Source organism: Eptesicus fuscus, chromosome 22 (assembly GCF_027574615.1).
Source record: "Eptesicus fuscus isolate TK198812 chromosome 22, DD_ASM_mEF_20220401, whole genome shotgun sequence".
Classification (NCBI taxonomy): Eukaryota; Metazoa; Chordata; class Mammalia; order Chiroptera; family Vespertilionidae; genus Eptesicus; species Eptesicus fuscus.
The window spans coordinates 25,509,258-25,522,356 of NC_072494.1; the positions used below are offsets into that span (position 1 = coordinate 25,509,258).

General features: G+C 39.0%; 1 protein-coding gene across 5 annotated transcripts in view; it reads left to right on the forward strand.

The window, feature by feature from the left end:
- Positions 1 to 13,099, forward strand: part of SMG7 (SMG7 nonsense mediated mRNA decay factor) — a 57,921-nt gene that overhangs the window by 40,365 nt on the left and 4,457 nt on the right. For 2 of the 5 annotated variants that reach the window (XM_028152148.2, XM_054712080.1), the window contains exons 11-18: positions 1,231 to 1,301; positions 2,424 to 2,484; positions 5,434 to 5,553; positions 6,448 to 6,874; positions 8,816 to 8,960; positions 9,546 to 9,928; positions 10,541 to 10,912; positions 11,619 to 11,768. In XM_028152148.2, coding sequence (XP_028007949.1) covers positions 1,231 to 1,301; positions 2,424 to 2,484; positions 5,434 to 5,553; positions 6,448 to 6,874; positions 8,816 to 8,960; positions 9,546 to 9,928; positions 10,541 to 10,912; positions 11,619 to 11,768 — 1,729 coding nt within the window. The remainder of the gene's footprint in view (positions 1 to 1,230; positions 1,302 to 2,423; positions 2,485 to 5,433; positions 5,554 to 6,447; positions 6,875 to 8,815; positions 8,961 to 9,545; positions 9,929 to 10,540; positions 10,913 to 11,618; positions 11,769 to 13,099) is intronic. The other 3 variants (XM_008145934.3, XM_028152149.2, XM_028152152.2) reach the window with 3 other exon arrangements.

Sequence of the window (13,099 nt, forward strand, 5' to 3'; positions counted from 1 at the left end):
TCCCATATTTTAAAGTGCACAAGTATTACTAGTTGTCAACTTCCAGCTTTTCTCCCAAGTTGTGATTACTTACATCTAATTTCTGGAACCTGGGCACCTTGACCTAGCCTTTTTATCACACTTTTCACCAACATTGGTTGTTACACATTCCAAGAAAAGCGTAACCTTTTGCACTCGGATGTCGAGTGTGACTCGACACGGTTATTATCGGTAGCAGCTCGTATGTCGAATTGTATTGAATGTATCAATAATTTGAAATATAAAAAAATCCAAATAAATAAGTTTGTATGAAAAGAAACTCCAGTTTTTTATTCTACTGCCGTGCTTTGTAAAATCTGGGGTATTTAAAAAATTAAATCCTGAGTAGAATAAAGGAATTGAGAAAAAAGCAAGCGAGTGCAAAGGGTTAATGTTGCCTTAAGTAGAACATGGATTGTTTTAAATATTTTTAACACTTTAAGTAAACATTAAAAAATTTTAAAATATTTACAAACTTTGACAAAAATAGCTTGCGTATTAGAAAACAGAGTTTAGAGGTAGGGATATTGTAACAGTGTGTATATTCATCACGTTGACCAGAGAATGTGATTTGACTGGTGTAACCATACATGCTGTTTCAGATTAAGAACTAAAAAGGGGTTCCACTTTTTAGTGATGATGTATGTGAAAGCTCTATAACAGTGATGGGCATCCTTTTGAGCTTGGTGTGTCAAACTTCGCCAAAAAACTGAGCATAACTCGGGTAGTGTGTCACTTTGAGGAAAAAACATTTTTTCGCAAATGTTTCATCCTCAGGAGCAGCAAATGTTTCATCCTCAGGAGCAGCAAATGTTTCATCCTCGCGACCGCATGTCATCAGAAATGGCTACGCGTGTCATAGGTTTGCCATCACTGCTCTATAAAAACATACTGCTTCTCTGGTCATAGTTTTCTCAGTAAATACCAATTTTCAATGTTTAAAACTGAAAAATTATTAAACTTAACTAGTTGTTAAGTTAGGAGCCTGGGAAACATATGCAATAGTATCTCATAGAAATTTGACACTCTGGTATATCTTTCATCTAGACATCTTTGAAAATATGTTTTAGGAAGTCATACAGTCTTTAAAATGCTGAAGCAAGGACAAAAATGCATGAAGTCTAGGTCCTCGAGATAACATTTTCATGGCTGCTTAGTGTTCTGGTTTCTCTTGTGTTAAAATAAAGTCTGCACTATCGCTTTCATTTTCAGCATTTGGCCCTGGCTGATTTCTCTTCTAAATAGTTTCCATCCCCATGAAGAGGATCTTTCAAGTACTAATGGTAAGAGCAACCTCAACCTTGTGCTGTTGACATTGTTCTCCATCACTAATGGTGGGCTTAAGGCCACAGAAAAGCAGGTTTGTGCTTTTATGTGTTTGATGTTAAATTTAATATATCACAAGTGACTTTGAACTCTATCCAGATTGAGTGGGTGGAAATAGAGGTGATGTTCTTCCAGTAGCTTATTCCCTATTTCGCTGCATCTGAACAGGAGCACAGAGAGTGTAGTACCTTCAAATTCTTTCCATTCTCCTCGTTCTTACTATTTAAAAGAAAAACACAAACACACAAAAAAACCACTAATGTAAACAGCATTACTCTGTCAAAGTAATGCCTACTTATCATGAAACATTTGAGACATACAAATATAAGAACACAAGTCACCTATGGTTCTCTCATATAGAGATACGGGATAGTATTGTTTTCTATGGGCCTTTTTGTATGTGTACATACACTGCATGTGTTTGTTATCTAATTCAGCTTTGTACATTTTAAATTTAACATTATATTGCTAGCAAACATTTTGACACATGATTTTTACTGGCTGCATAATAGTCCATGCTATGTATATGCCATAATCTATTTAATCATTATCTATTTGCTTTAAGATTTTTTCCATTATAAATAATTCTACACTGAACAATCAGTAGTTGACTTCTTTCTGATTATATTTCTTCCATTAGATCTATGCTCCTCAAGCATTAATTTGCAAATGAATCTCCTGGGACCTTGTTGAAAATGCAGTTTATGATTCAGTAGGTTGGGATAGGGCCCAAGATTCTACATTTCTTACAGGCTCCCAGATGATGTCAATTTTGTTATTCAATACTTTGGGATTACTGGGTCTGAGGCTATGAAATTTTAAGACTGCTGGGGAGGGGATGGGAGAAAGGCATCATACTGCAACTCAGCACTGGGTATAGGTGAATGTTAGGGCAATGTGCAGGGCCCAAAGGCAACATGCAGGGCTTTGACAGGTAAGTTACTATAAAGAAGAGCAGGGAACTATGAATATCATATAGTTTCTCCAGAGACTTTCCCCCCCCCCACTTAGCAATATTCTGCTAAACAACAGGATTTTAATTAAAATGTTTACAAATCTTGATTTCTACCCTTCTCTAGCTACACCGCTTCCAGAGGAGTTTGAGTTACAAGGATTCTTGGCTTTGAGACCTTCTTTCAGGTGGGTGGCAGCTGGAGGAGGCTGAGTTCATTGCTAGTGGTTGCCGTATTAAAATTATGAGGAATCAGGCTTGGGTGGAAGCACTTTAGATCTTTCTCAGCTTTGTCTTCTTTTCCTAACGGTAACTGAGAGTCCAAGTATTTTATGTAAAATGGATTTATATACGTTATGCCTTTAATGCCTATGTAATACCAATACTAAGTGCTTAAAAAATATGGAGGAAAGAGAAATGCTTCTTCCAAGTGATATTTATTTCCTTTTATACTTTCCTTGAAATCAGAGAGAAAGTCTCAAAATGGAAACCAAATGTAAACCAAAGGATATTGCTTGACATGTTTCATATTAAGAATAAAGCACTCTGTTTTCCCAACCATTTTGTCTCTGTTCCTTCTCTTTAAGAGGAATAACTTCTTACTCCTTTTCAAGTCTAGCCCTTTCATCTGTGTCCTTGATCTCATCCTTTCCTACCTCCCCAAGAACCTTGTTCCATCTATCCATCTCTCTCTGCATTGTATTTTCAGTATCTTATTTTTTAACAACCAATTACTTCCTTTTGGCCTAGTAACATTTAAATATGCCCTATTCTTTCTTAAAAAAATAAAATTTATGCCCTGGCCGGGTGGTTCAGTTGGTTAGAGCGCTGTCCCATGCACCAAAAGATTGCAGGTTCATGCCTAGGTTGTGGTTTTCATTTTCAGTTGGGGAACGAATGGGAGGCAACTGAACGGATCAATGTTTCTCTCTCGAATTGATGTCTGTCTCTCTCTTCCTCCCTCTCTCCCTTCCTCTCTAAAAATCAATAAACATATACTTGAATGAGAGGTTTTTTTAAAAAAAAAAAAAAAAGTAAAATTCACAACCTCAGCTTTCTGTAGTGTGCAGCCGAAACTGGTTTGGCTCAGTGGATGGAGCGTCGGCCTTCGGACTCAAGGGTCCCAGGTTCGATTCCGGTCAAGGGCATGTACCTTGGTTGTGGGCACATCTCCAGTGGGGGGTGTGCAGGAGACGGCTGATCGATGTTTCTCTCTCATCGATGTTTCTAACTCTCTGTCCCTCTCTCTTCCTCTCTGTGAAAAATCAATAAAATACATATTTTAAAAAAAAAGAGTAGTGTGCACTAGTCTTGCTGACCTGCTTCACAGCCAGTTATTTCTCAACCTACTGCAACTGTAAACTCAGTGCCTCTCTCCTAGTTACCAACTTGTATTGACTTCTGTATAATTTTCATCCTATATAATTTTTTTTAGCATTGAGTCTGTTGGTCCCCTTCCTTCATGAAACCTTTTTCTTAGCTCTGGATCATCATTCTTCTCCTACCCTTACAAGACTCAGTTGCATTCTTTCTTTTGTATTACATGCCTTGGAATATTGGTGTTCTCCAGGGTTCTCCCCTTGCCCTTTTCTTTCCATTCTATGTTCTTCTGGGTGATAAAATCAATCCTTTTGTCTTGAGCATTCACCTTCTGGATACTAAGACCAAAATTTACAGTTCTGACTTAGAATTTAGACTCATATTTCTAGAGTCTTATTTTGGTCATGTCACTTTTGACATGATCAAAAGTGAGCTAGTATTTTCCTATTTGGTCAGTAAAATATGATCTTTCTAAATTTATCTGTATGCCGTTATCCAACTACATAAACAATTCTTATTTTTATTAATCTTTCTCACCAAGTCTTTGTAATTCTGTGTCCAAAAGGTCTTTTAGATACAACTCCTCCCATTTATTTCCTTATAGTTCAGGCTTTTATCACCATTTACCTGGGGTAAAAAGTTTCCTAATCACCTTTTCTACTTAGAGTCCCTCTCTTCCTATAGTTTATTTCTATCCTGTTTCCACATTATATATATATATATGTATTTTTTTTTTAAATATATTTTACTGATTTTTTTACAGAGAGGAAGGGAGAGGGATGGCGAGTCAGAAACATTGAAGAGAGGGAAATATCGATCAGCTTCCTCCTACAACACCCCCTACTCGGGATGTGCCTGCAACCAAGGCACATGCCCTTGACTGGAATCAAACCTGGGACCCTTCAGTTCGCAGGCCAACGCTCTATCCACTGAGCCAAACCAGTCAGGGCTCCACATTATTTATTTTTATTTATTTATATATATATATATATTTTTTTTAATGTATTTTATTGATTTTTTACAGAGAGGAAGGGAGAGGGATAGAGAGTTAGAAACATCTATGAGAGAGAAACATCTATCAGCTGCCTCCTGCACACCCCCCACTGGGGATGTGCCCGCAACCAAGGCACATGCCCTTGACTGGAATCGAACCCGGGACCCCCCAGTCCGCAGGCCGACGCTCTATCCACTGAGCCAAACCCGTCAGGGCTCCACATTATATTTTTAAAGTGTAGACCTGATGATGCCCTTTACTAATATAGAAACAGTTGTTCAAGTGGCTTGCTGTCCAAATGCTTAGTTGTTCAGCATACTAGTATTTTCTATCACTATGCAGTGTAAGTTTTCAGCCTTATTTTCCACTTACACCTTCCTCCTCCTCACTAATACCTACCTTTACATACTCTACATTCACTATGTTATCTTCTTGAATAGCTGTGTGTTTTTATTCCTCCAAAACTTTGTTCATGCTATGTCTAGAACATTTCCTTTTCTTCTTCGTCCTTCCCTTACCAATCTGTAAGTGCTCACTCATAACTGGCCACGCTCCATCTCAGATGCCAGCTATGTGAAACCTTTTCAGAACTTATCAGAAGGAACTAACTCTCCTTTTTCGCTTTGCACTCTAATGCTTTCCATAGTGTGTTTTCTGCTTTGCTTCATTGGATTTAAAATCTTAGGGAATATAAATTAAAACAAATGTAGTTAATTACATCAAGTAGTTAACCTGTATGGAAAAATATGAAGCCATTTCAGTCAATTAGAATCATTTGCTTGCCTAGGAAATATCTTTTATAACTTGCTTATATCAATTTTAGGAACTTGGATTTTTCCAAAGGCCACCAAGGTATTACAGGAGACAAAGAGGGTCAGCAACGACAAATACGGCAGCAGCGCTTGATCTCTATAGGCAAATGGATCGCGGATAATCAGCCAAGGTATTTCATTAAATACACATACACAGCCACCTGTGTTTTAGTCTTTGGTATAATGCTACTGATTATAAACTCTTAAGACAAAATGATGGTAACATAGCAAATTATAACCCTGGTGATCATTATACTCTTAAATCTCTCTTTTCCCCGTTACCTACCTATTGTAGAGGAATTGGCCTCGCCCGCTTGTTTATCATGAGCTTCTGCTTTAATTCATAAACATTTATGTAAATCTAATTTGTACATTCACAGTTATGGTGCTTGGTATTGATTGACAGTGCCATGGTGATCAGTTTCAATCTGAACAGACCAGGATGGAGCTACTGGCTAATTAAATACAAAGCACATTGGGTAGTTGGTGTAGTGGAGGGCACAGGTCTTAGAGTCAGATCCGTTTAAATTCAGCTTCTAGTTCTGCCACTTCCTCAGTCTGTGTCCTTGGGATCCTCTGCTTGATTATAACCTGTCCAAAGTCAGTCACTATTTCATAGTCATTTTGTACTGAGGTTCCAGTCATACTGTGAGCATTTAAAGTAGTTGCATGATTGATTGAACTTATTACCTCTTAGTTTTCACACCTATAAAATTGGAGTTATAAATAGCTACTTCAAGGGCCTAATCTAGTGCCTATGTTTAAAATATGTTCAGTATTTGTAGCTGCAATTATTGGAAAACATTAAAAGGGCACGGATATGTGTTGTAGTATTGAATATGATAATGAGAATATGTGTCTCTACATAATTACTTTTTGTGTTACCTGAATCCACATTGTTATTTCCTGCTGTTTCCAAGTCTTTAGGGCTGGGAATCTTTTGACTGTTGGATCCATACACAATTCAATTGTACTGTTTTTTAGGTTTATGTTTTTCATATATGGATTTATTTTTACTTTTTTAGGCTGATTCAGTGTGAAAATGAGGTAGGGAAATTACTGTTTATCACAGAAATCCCAGAGTTAATACTGGAAGACCCCAGTGAAGCCAAAGAGAACCTTATTCTGCAAGAAGCATCCATGATAGAGTTACTGGCTGAGAATGGGAATCCAGGACTGAAATCGGTGCTGTCTACGGGCCGAAATCTAAGCAACAACTGTGACACGGGAGAGAAACCAGTGGTCACCTTCAAAGAGAACATTAAGCTACGAGAAGTGAACAGAGACCAAGGAAGAAGTTTTCCTCCCAAAGAGGTGAGAAGGGACTATAGCAAAGGAATAACTGTAACTAAGAATGATGGAAAGAAGGACAACAACAAGAGGAAAACAGAACCCAAGAAATGCACCTTAGAAAAGTTACAGGAAACAGGAAAGCAGAATGTGGCAGTGCAGGTAAGCTGTATTTGAACTATAAAGCAGGTAGAGGAAGGCTCACACAAAAGGCAAGATTTTTCATTTTGTTCCGAAAGCCTTGACAATTGGCTATTCTAGAAGCTTGAATGCATTCTTCAAATGCTTCATAGTAAGTCTTATAAAGAGCTGTGGTAGATGGTTACTTCATTGACCCTTGGGAATTATCATATGAGTGAAAGAGTCTTAATTTGTTTGACATGTTTATCAGTTTTGTTCAATTTACGTTGTTTGAAATGACCAGTAAGCTGTCAGTTACACAAAAACTTATATTTTCTTTTGAAAATATAATTGCCATTTGTTGATGCTGTAGTGAGAAATTAGGGGTCTTCGATAGACCCAGTAGAACTAAAGTATAGTAAAGCTTGTATAGGTGGGGTTTTTTAGAGTCACTGTACAAGATAAAAGATGAAGATGAAGCTCTTTTCCTTGACATTTGTACCTGTCGCAGCCAGTAGCATTATTAAAACACTTCAGTGTTACACTGGCCATGGGAATTTGTAAAGCAAGAACCCAAGTCTCCTGCTGGGGAAAGAGAAACACTGCTTAGTTATTTGCAGCTTTGGAGGGTGTGTGTGTGTGTGTGTGTGTGTGTGTGTGTGTGTGTGTGTGTGTTTTAATACCTTTCCAAAGAGATACAGATTATTTTATATAAAAGGAAAGGGTTCTTTACTCTGTACTGGTTTTATTAGTGCCATTAATGTGTGAGTAGATGCCATTTGTTTTGTTAACACATTTGGCAAATACATTTGTTGGTGGTAGGCATGAGGAACCTTATATTATTGGCAGCCTCTTGCAAATAAACCACCTTCAATGTGTTTCCTTTGCAGGATTTGGGGGGGGCGGGGAAGGGAGAAATAAGAATATAATAGTCCCATTTTAAGATTAGTAGGGGGAGAAACAGAAAAAACATGGTAGAAATTAAGAAAAGGAACTGAGAAAGACAGGTGCTGCGGAAAGGTAAGGGAAAACCTAAATGAACTATAAAACTGAGGGCTCAGTGCTTTAGGGATAGATCTCAGCATTTCCTGCCTGCTCTACCTCTCTCCTCTAGAACTGTTTCCCAGCACGGTTCAGACTAGAAATAAAATCTCCTCCTGATCCCTCATCCCTCTTACAGTCTGCCTATAGATGAGTAAAGAGCCTGGTAGCAGTCAGTGGATCACCACCCTCTGTACCTCATCCTAAGTTTTCTGTAAAAGTTACCTGTTTTCCCTCCTTTTACTCATCTTTTTTTTTTTAACTCATTTTTTTTTTTATTTATAATTCTTGTCTAAAGTTTTACATGTCTCCTTTTTCCCTGGTTGACACCCCTCCCACCCCCCTTTTACTCATCTTGAGCAGTGCCTGGGGCGTTCACTTCTTCTGCTCCATGTGCAGGACTCAGGGCCTGTTCTTTAGAAAGTATCCTATCTATTCTGAAGGGTGGTAAGGTGCAAGGTGGAGGGTGAATGCCTCACTAGTACCCTTAAGGCTGCCCAGATGAAATTAAACTGAAGGCCAAAGTGGGTCATCATTAATTTATAGTTTATGTATGTTACTTAATGAATTAGAGTAATTCATAAAGAGCCCTGGAACCTATAACAGGCAACTTAAGAACATAGGCAAGTTTTTAACCTGTTGACATTGGGTGTCTCATTTGTAAAACAAATGAGCTCTCAGTCCTTTCCATATTAAATATTTTTATGATTTTGTGAGGGCAAAATAATTATATGAATAAAATGAAGCCATGTATCTTTTATTGGCAGTTAAATCACCTTCTTTGATTTTCCTCTTTTTAATTTAGGGGAATTTAAGTATCTTTAGCGTTTACTTTTTTTTTTTTTTTTTTTTTAATGTAGTGGTGCTTTAAATACTTTCCTAGAGTAGATGCTTCTTTCTGACACATTCAGATTATTATAATTTTGCTTCTGTTGGTCACAGGTAAAATCCCAGACAGAACTAAGAAAGACTCCAGTGTCTGAAGCCAGGAAAACACCTGTAACTCAAACCCCAAGTCAAGCAAGTAATTCCCAGTTCATCCCCATTCACCACCCTGGAGCCTTCCCGCCTCTTCCTAGCCGGCCAGGTAAATATGCTTTGTAATTTCTTCTACTTAATAGCTCTCTGTAGGAGTTTCTATTCATTCATTGAGTAATTCATACTCTATTGGAGTGACATTACTAACTATAGTGTTAAAAGGTAGGAGGAAGGAGGGTAAATTGGGAGACATCTGTAATTCTATCAACTATATATATATATATATATATATATATATATTTATTTATTTTATTTATTTTTTTTTTTTTTAAGAAGGTAGAAGGAAGTTATGTTTTCCTAATACTTATGAAATTATTTTGGAGCCATTTCTCTGGTAGTTTATATACAAGGGCAGGTTTGTTATGAAGGAATTCCTGTCACTAAGCATGATGTTTAGAACACTCCACTTGCTTAAGTGGATAGAAGTAGCAGTCAGTAGTCTATATTTAATTTTTGAAATGACATTAAAGATTTTCATTTGATCAATCTTGACGGTTGACCCCTATATCTTTTATAACTTATGAGAAGATCCCTTCCCCACCTTATCCTTACCCAAATGACTTATTTTTGCCCTTTTTTTTTTTTTTTTTGCTAAGTTTCTTTAGAACTAAAGCTGTGTTCTTTTATTTTAAAGGGTTCCCGCCCCCAACATATGTTATTCCCCCTCCTGTGGCATTTCCTATGGGCTCAGGTTACACCTTCCCAGCTGGTGTTTCTGTCCCAGGAACCTTTCTTCAGCCTACAGCTCACTCTCCAGCAGGAAACCAGGTGCAAGCTGGGAAACAGTCCCACATTCCTTACAGCCAGCAACGGCCCTCTGGACCAGGGCCAATGAACCAGGGACCTCAACAACCACAGCCACCTTCCCAGCAACCCCTTACATCTCTACCAGCTCAGCCAACAGCACAGTCTACAAGCCAGTTGCAGGTTCAAGCTCTAGCTCAGCAACAGCAATCCCCTACAAAAGCCGTACCAGCTTTGGGGAAAAGCCCTCCTCACCATTCTGGGTTCCAGCAGGTAGGTGACATTGTACCATCCAGCTGAACTAAGGACGGGAAGGCTGAAGTTAGTCAATATTCAGTTAATTGAAAATACTAGTTAGGCTTTCATACACCTCTTAGACTTGTAATGATGATGAGAATATAAAAGTATCTCTTTGCTGATTAGGAAAATGTAAATGTTTTCCTTTACACTTTTGTAAAGGATAGTAGATACTATTCTTTGCTGCTACTACTTGTTAAGTTTTATTGGAAAGTATTTTCTAGAAATAATTGTTTGCGTGTGAACCTAAACTATAGAAGGGAAGTAGAATCATAATCTTGATGAGATGTTAAGAAAGCTGTGACACCAACCTTAAATATTGTTATCCACATAGCACTTGAAACCGGAGGGAGACACACACACTCATTAAACCTCTTAAATAATTGAATTGAAAGAGAGACTCTGAGTTCAGTGTTCATAATCTGTACCCAGATAGCTCTCTGTGTATTGAAAAGCCTGAACGGTAGAGGAAACCGCTGCGTTGCCGAGTGGTGTTGATTGTAAAACCCCCAAGTGCATTTTGTGATTCCTGAGTGTCAGGAACATTACGTTTCATCCTCATCCTGATGACAGGCTTTTCTTTTTCAGTATCAGCAGGCAGATGCCTCCAAACAGCTGTGGAATCCCCCTCAGGTTCAAGGCCCATTAGGGAAAATCATGCCTGTGAAACAGCCCTACTACCTTCAGACCCAAGATCCCATAAAGCTGTTTGAGCCGTCATTGCAATCTCCTGTAATGCAGCAGCAGCCTCTAGAGAAAAAAATGAAGCCTTTTCCCATGGAGCCATATAACCATAATCACTCAGAAGTCAAGGTCCCAGAATTCTACTGGGACTCTTCCTACAGCGTGGCTGATAACAGAGCTGTGATGGCTCAGCAAGCAAATATGGACCGCAGGGGCAAGCGGCCACCAGGAGTCTTCCGTCCAGAGCAGGATCCTGTGCCCAGGATGCCATTTGAGGTGTGTGTTCTTTCCTGTCACAGGCACTTGAGAGAGAGAGGTCTGGGGCTGCGAATCTTTTGAATTTCCCAGTAGCTGTTTCTAAAGGTCACTGATTCGTTAGTGTCACAGAATGCTACTGAGCAGTGGGCACAGCGACTGGTCTCTTCACGGTTGCACAGTATGTTGGATTTGAGGAGCTGAAGGATCCTATTACTGAGTTTAAACTTGATAGTCTGGCAAAGATGTCATGTGCGGGACTCTAACCCACATGTTAGAGAATTCGGAGACAGCTCCCTGCGTTGAGCTGAATCATCTAAGTTTAAAAATAGTTCACTGCACATTTAAAAGAATTGCTTTCTAAGAGGAATAGTCAGCCAGTTATCTTTAATAGTGAAGTTCCCCTTCCTTGCCCTCCTATTCCTGAGACACAGGGATGTGTTTATAACTTGGTCGTTAGCACAAGGTAAGTTAGTCACTTTGCTCCATTGCAGTTTGACTCACGAGCCACTTTTACCTTTTTTTGTTCTGCTCTATCAGTTTTTGCTTCTTTGTATTGTCTTGCTCTTTCTCGCCCACTCTGTGCCAATTTGCTTTTGTGTTTCAGAGCCTTTTCCTTTGCATAATCTTGCTTCACTATTAATGACTTCGTCCCCTAATCATGCCACTGCTCCTTTGTGCTTTTGTCATCCCTATGGCCTCTCACTATGCTCCTTTCTGTCACTAGGACCCCAAGGGCTCCCCTCTGCTTCCTCCGGACCTGTTAAAGAGTCTGGCTGCCTTGGAGGAAGAGGAAGAGCTGATTTTTTCTAACCCTCCTGATCTTTACCCAGCTCTGCTGGGGCCTCTCGCCTCTCTCCCTGGAAGAAGCCTCTTTGTATGTATTTAACCTAATTCTTGCTCTAACCCCAGCTGCTTTTCTGAGATTTTAGAATAGGTGATTTCTTCTTTGGAGGGCATTTCTTTTTTACAGAATTGTAAAGTTTATTTCCCAACGGCCCAAACTGGCCTTCATATGGTAGTAGAACATGGCAAAATGTTTCTGACGGCCTGGTTTCTCCAGACCTTACAGTTGTGACTTTGTTAAGACCATCCTGAGGGCTAGGCACACACAGGTTGTGATGCTGGCAATTTAACTTAGTTCTCAAGTGGCACTTCCATCCGGACCCAGGAATGTCCAGTGTTGTTAATCTTATATAGAATAGTGAGATTTTTTTTTCTCATGCACTCAAAACAGGAAATGAAATATGTTCTAGACGGTTTACTGATGCTTTTGAATGCTATGTGGCTCTTTTCTGTTTGGTTAACTAAAAGCTGTATAAACAGAATGGCTAAAAAGAAGCGTCAGAGTGCCGTAAATGAGTGACTACAGCAATAAACAACTATAATGACATAAAGTGTAAGACTTCATTAGTTGTATCTTTTTAAGAAATCTTCTAGATCCCAGTCTGCAATTTCAGAGAGGATACCATGCTGTACCTGTGCCAGTGTTTACATTATATTTACTAAGATGGGGAAGTAAAAGAAAAATGTGCGCTATGGTTGTTTTTTTTTTCTGTCCTTCACCCCATCTTAATAAAACGTGAAACAGTTCTGAGATTTATTTTCTTCCCCATAGACACTGGGCAAGAAAATGTAAAATTAAAAGGCGTTGATTTTCGTACTAGGAGAAATAAAAGCTTAATGGCACTGGTGACAAGCTGCCATCCCTGGCACTTGAAGTTCCCTTAAGAATTTGGCTTGGTGAGTGGCCATAGAAAGCTCCCATTTCCCCCCCTAAGTTAGGAGAAATAAAACCTCCTAAAAATGGGAGTAGTGGTGCCCTGACTGTGCCTAGAGGTGTGGAAACCCCAGTTGCTGACCTGCTGTCGCTACATGTCGCCTTGCTGCCTTGCTGCTTTTCACGGGTGGCTGGAGGGTTTGGGGGAGGGTCTCCCTCTCTGTCCACCTGCTTCCTGATCCCTTGTTCCTATTGCACTTGCTCCTTCCATAGGAAAGAAGCTCATGGAGCAGTTGGGGAGAGGCATATATTAGTGTTTGTTACACGTTTTTAAAGAAAAACCTTGACTATAACCCTTTCTGTATTTAACATTGTTAATGATATCATGTGTGTGAAAGTGACTTGCATGTAATAGGTGATTAATAAATGCATGTTGACCAACTATTCAATGACAGCAAGCATCAGAGATTCAGCTTTTTTCCTCAATA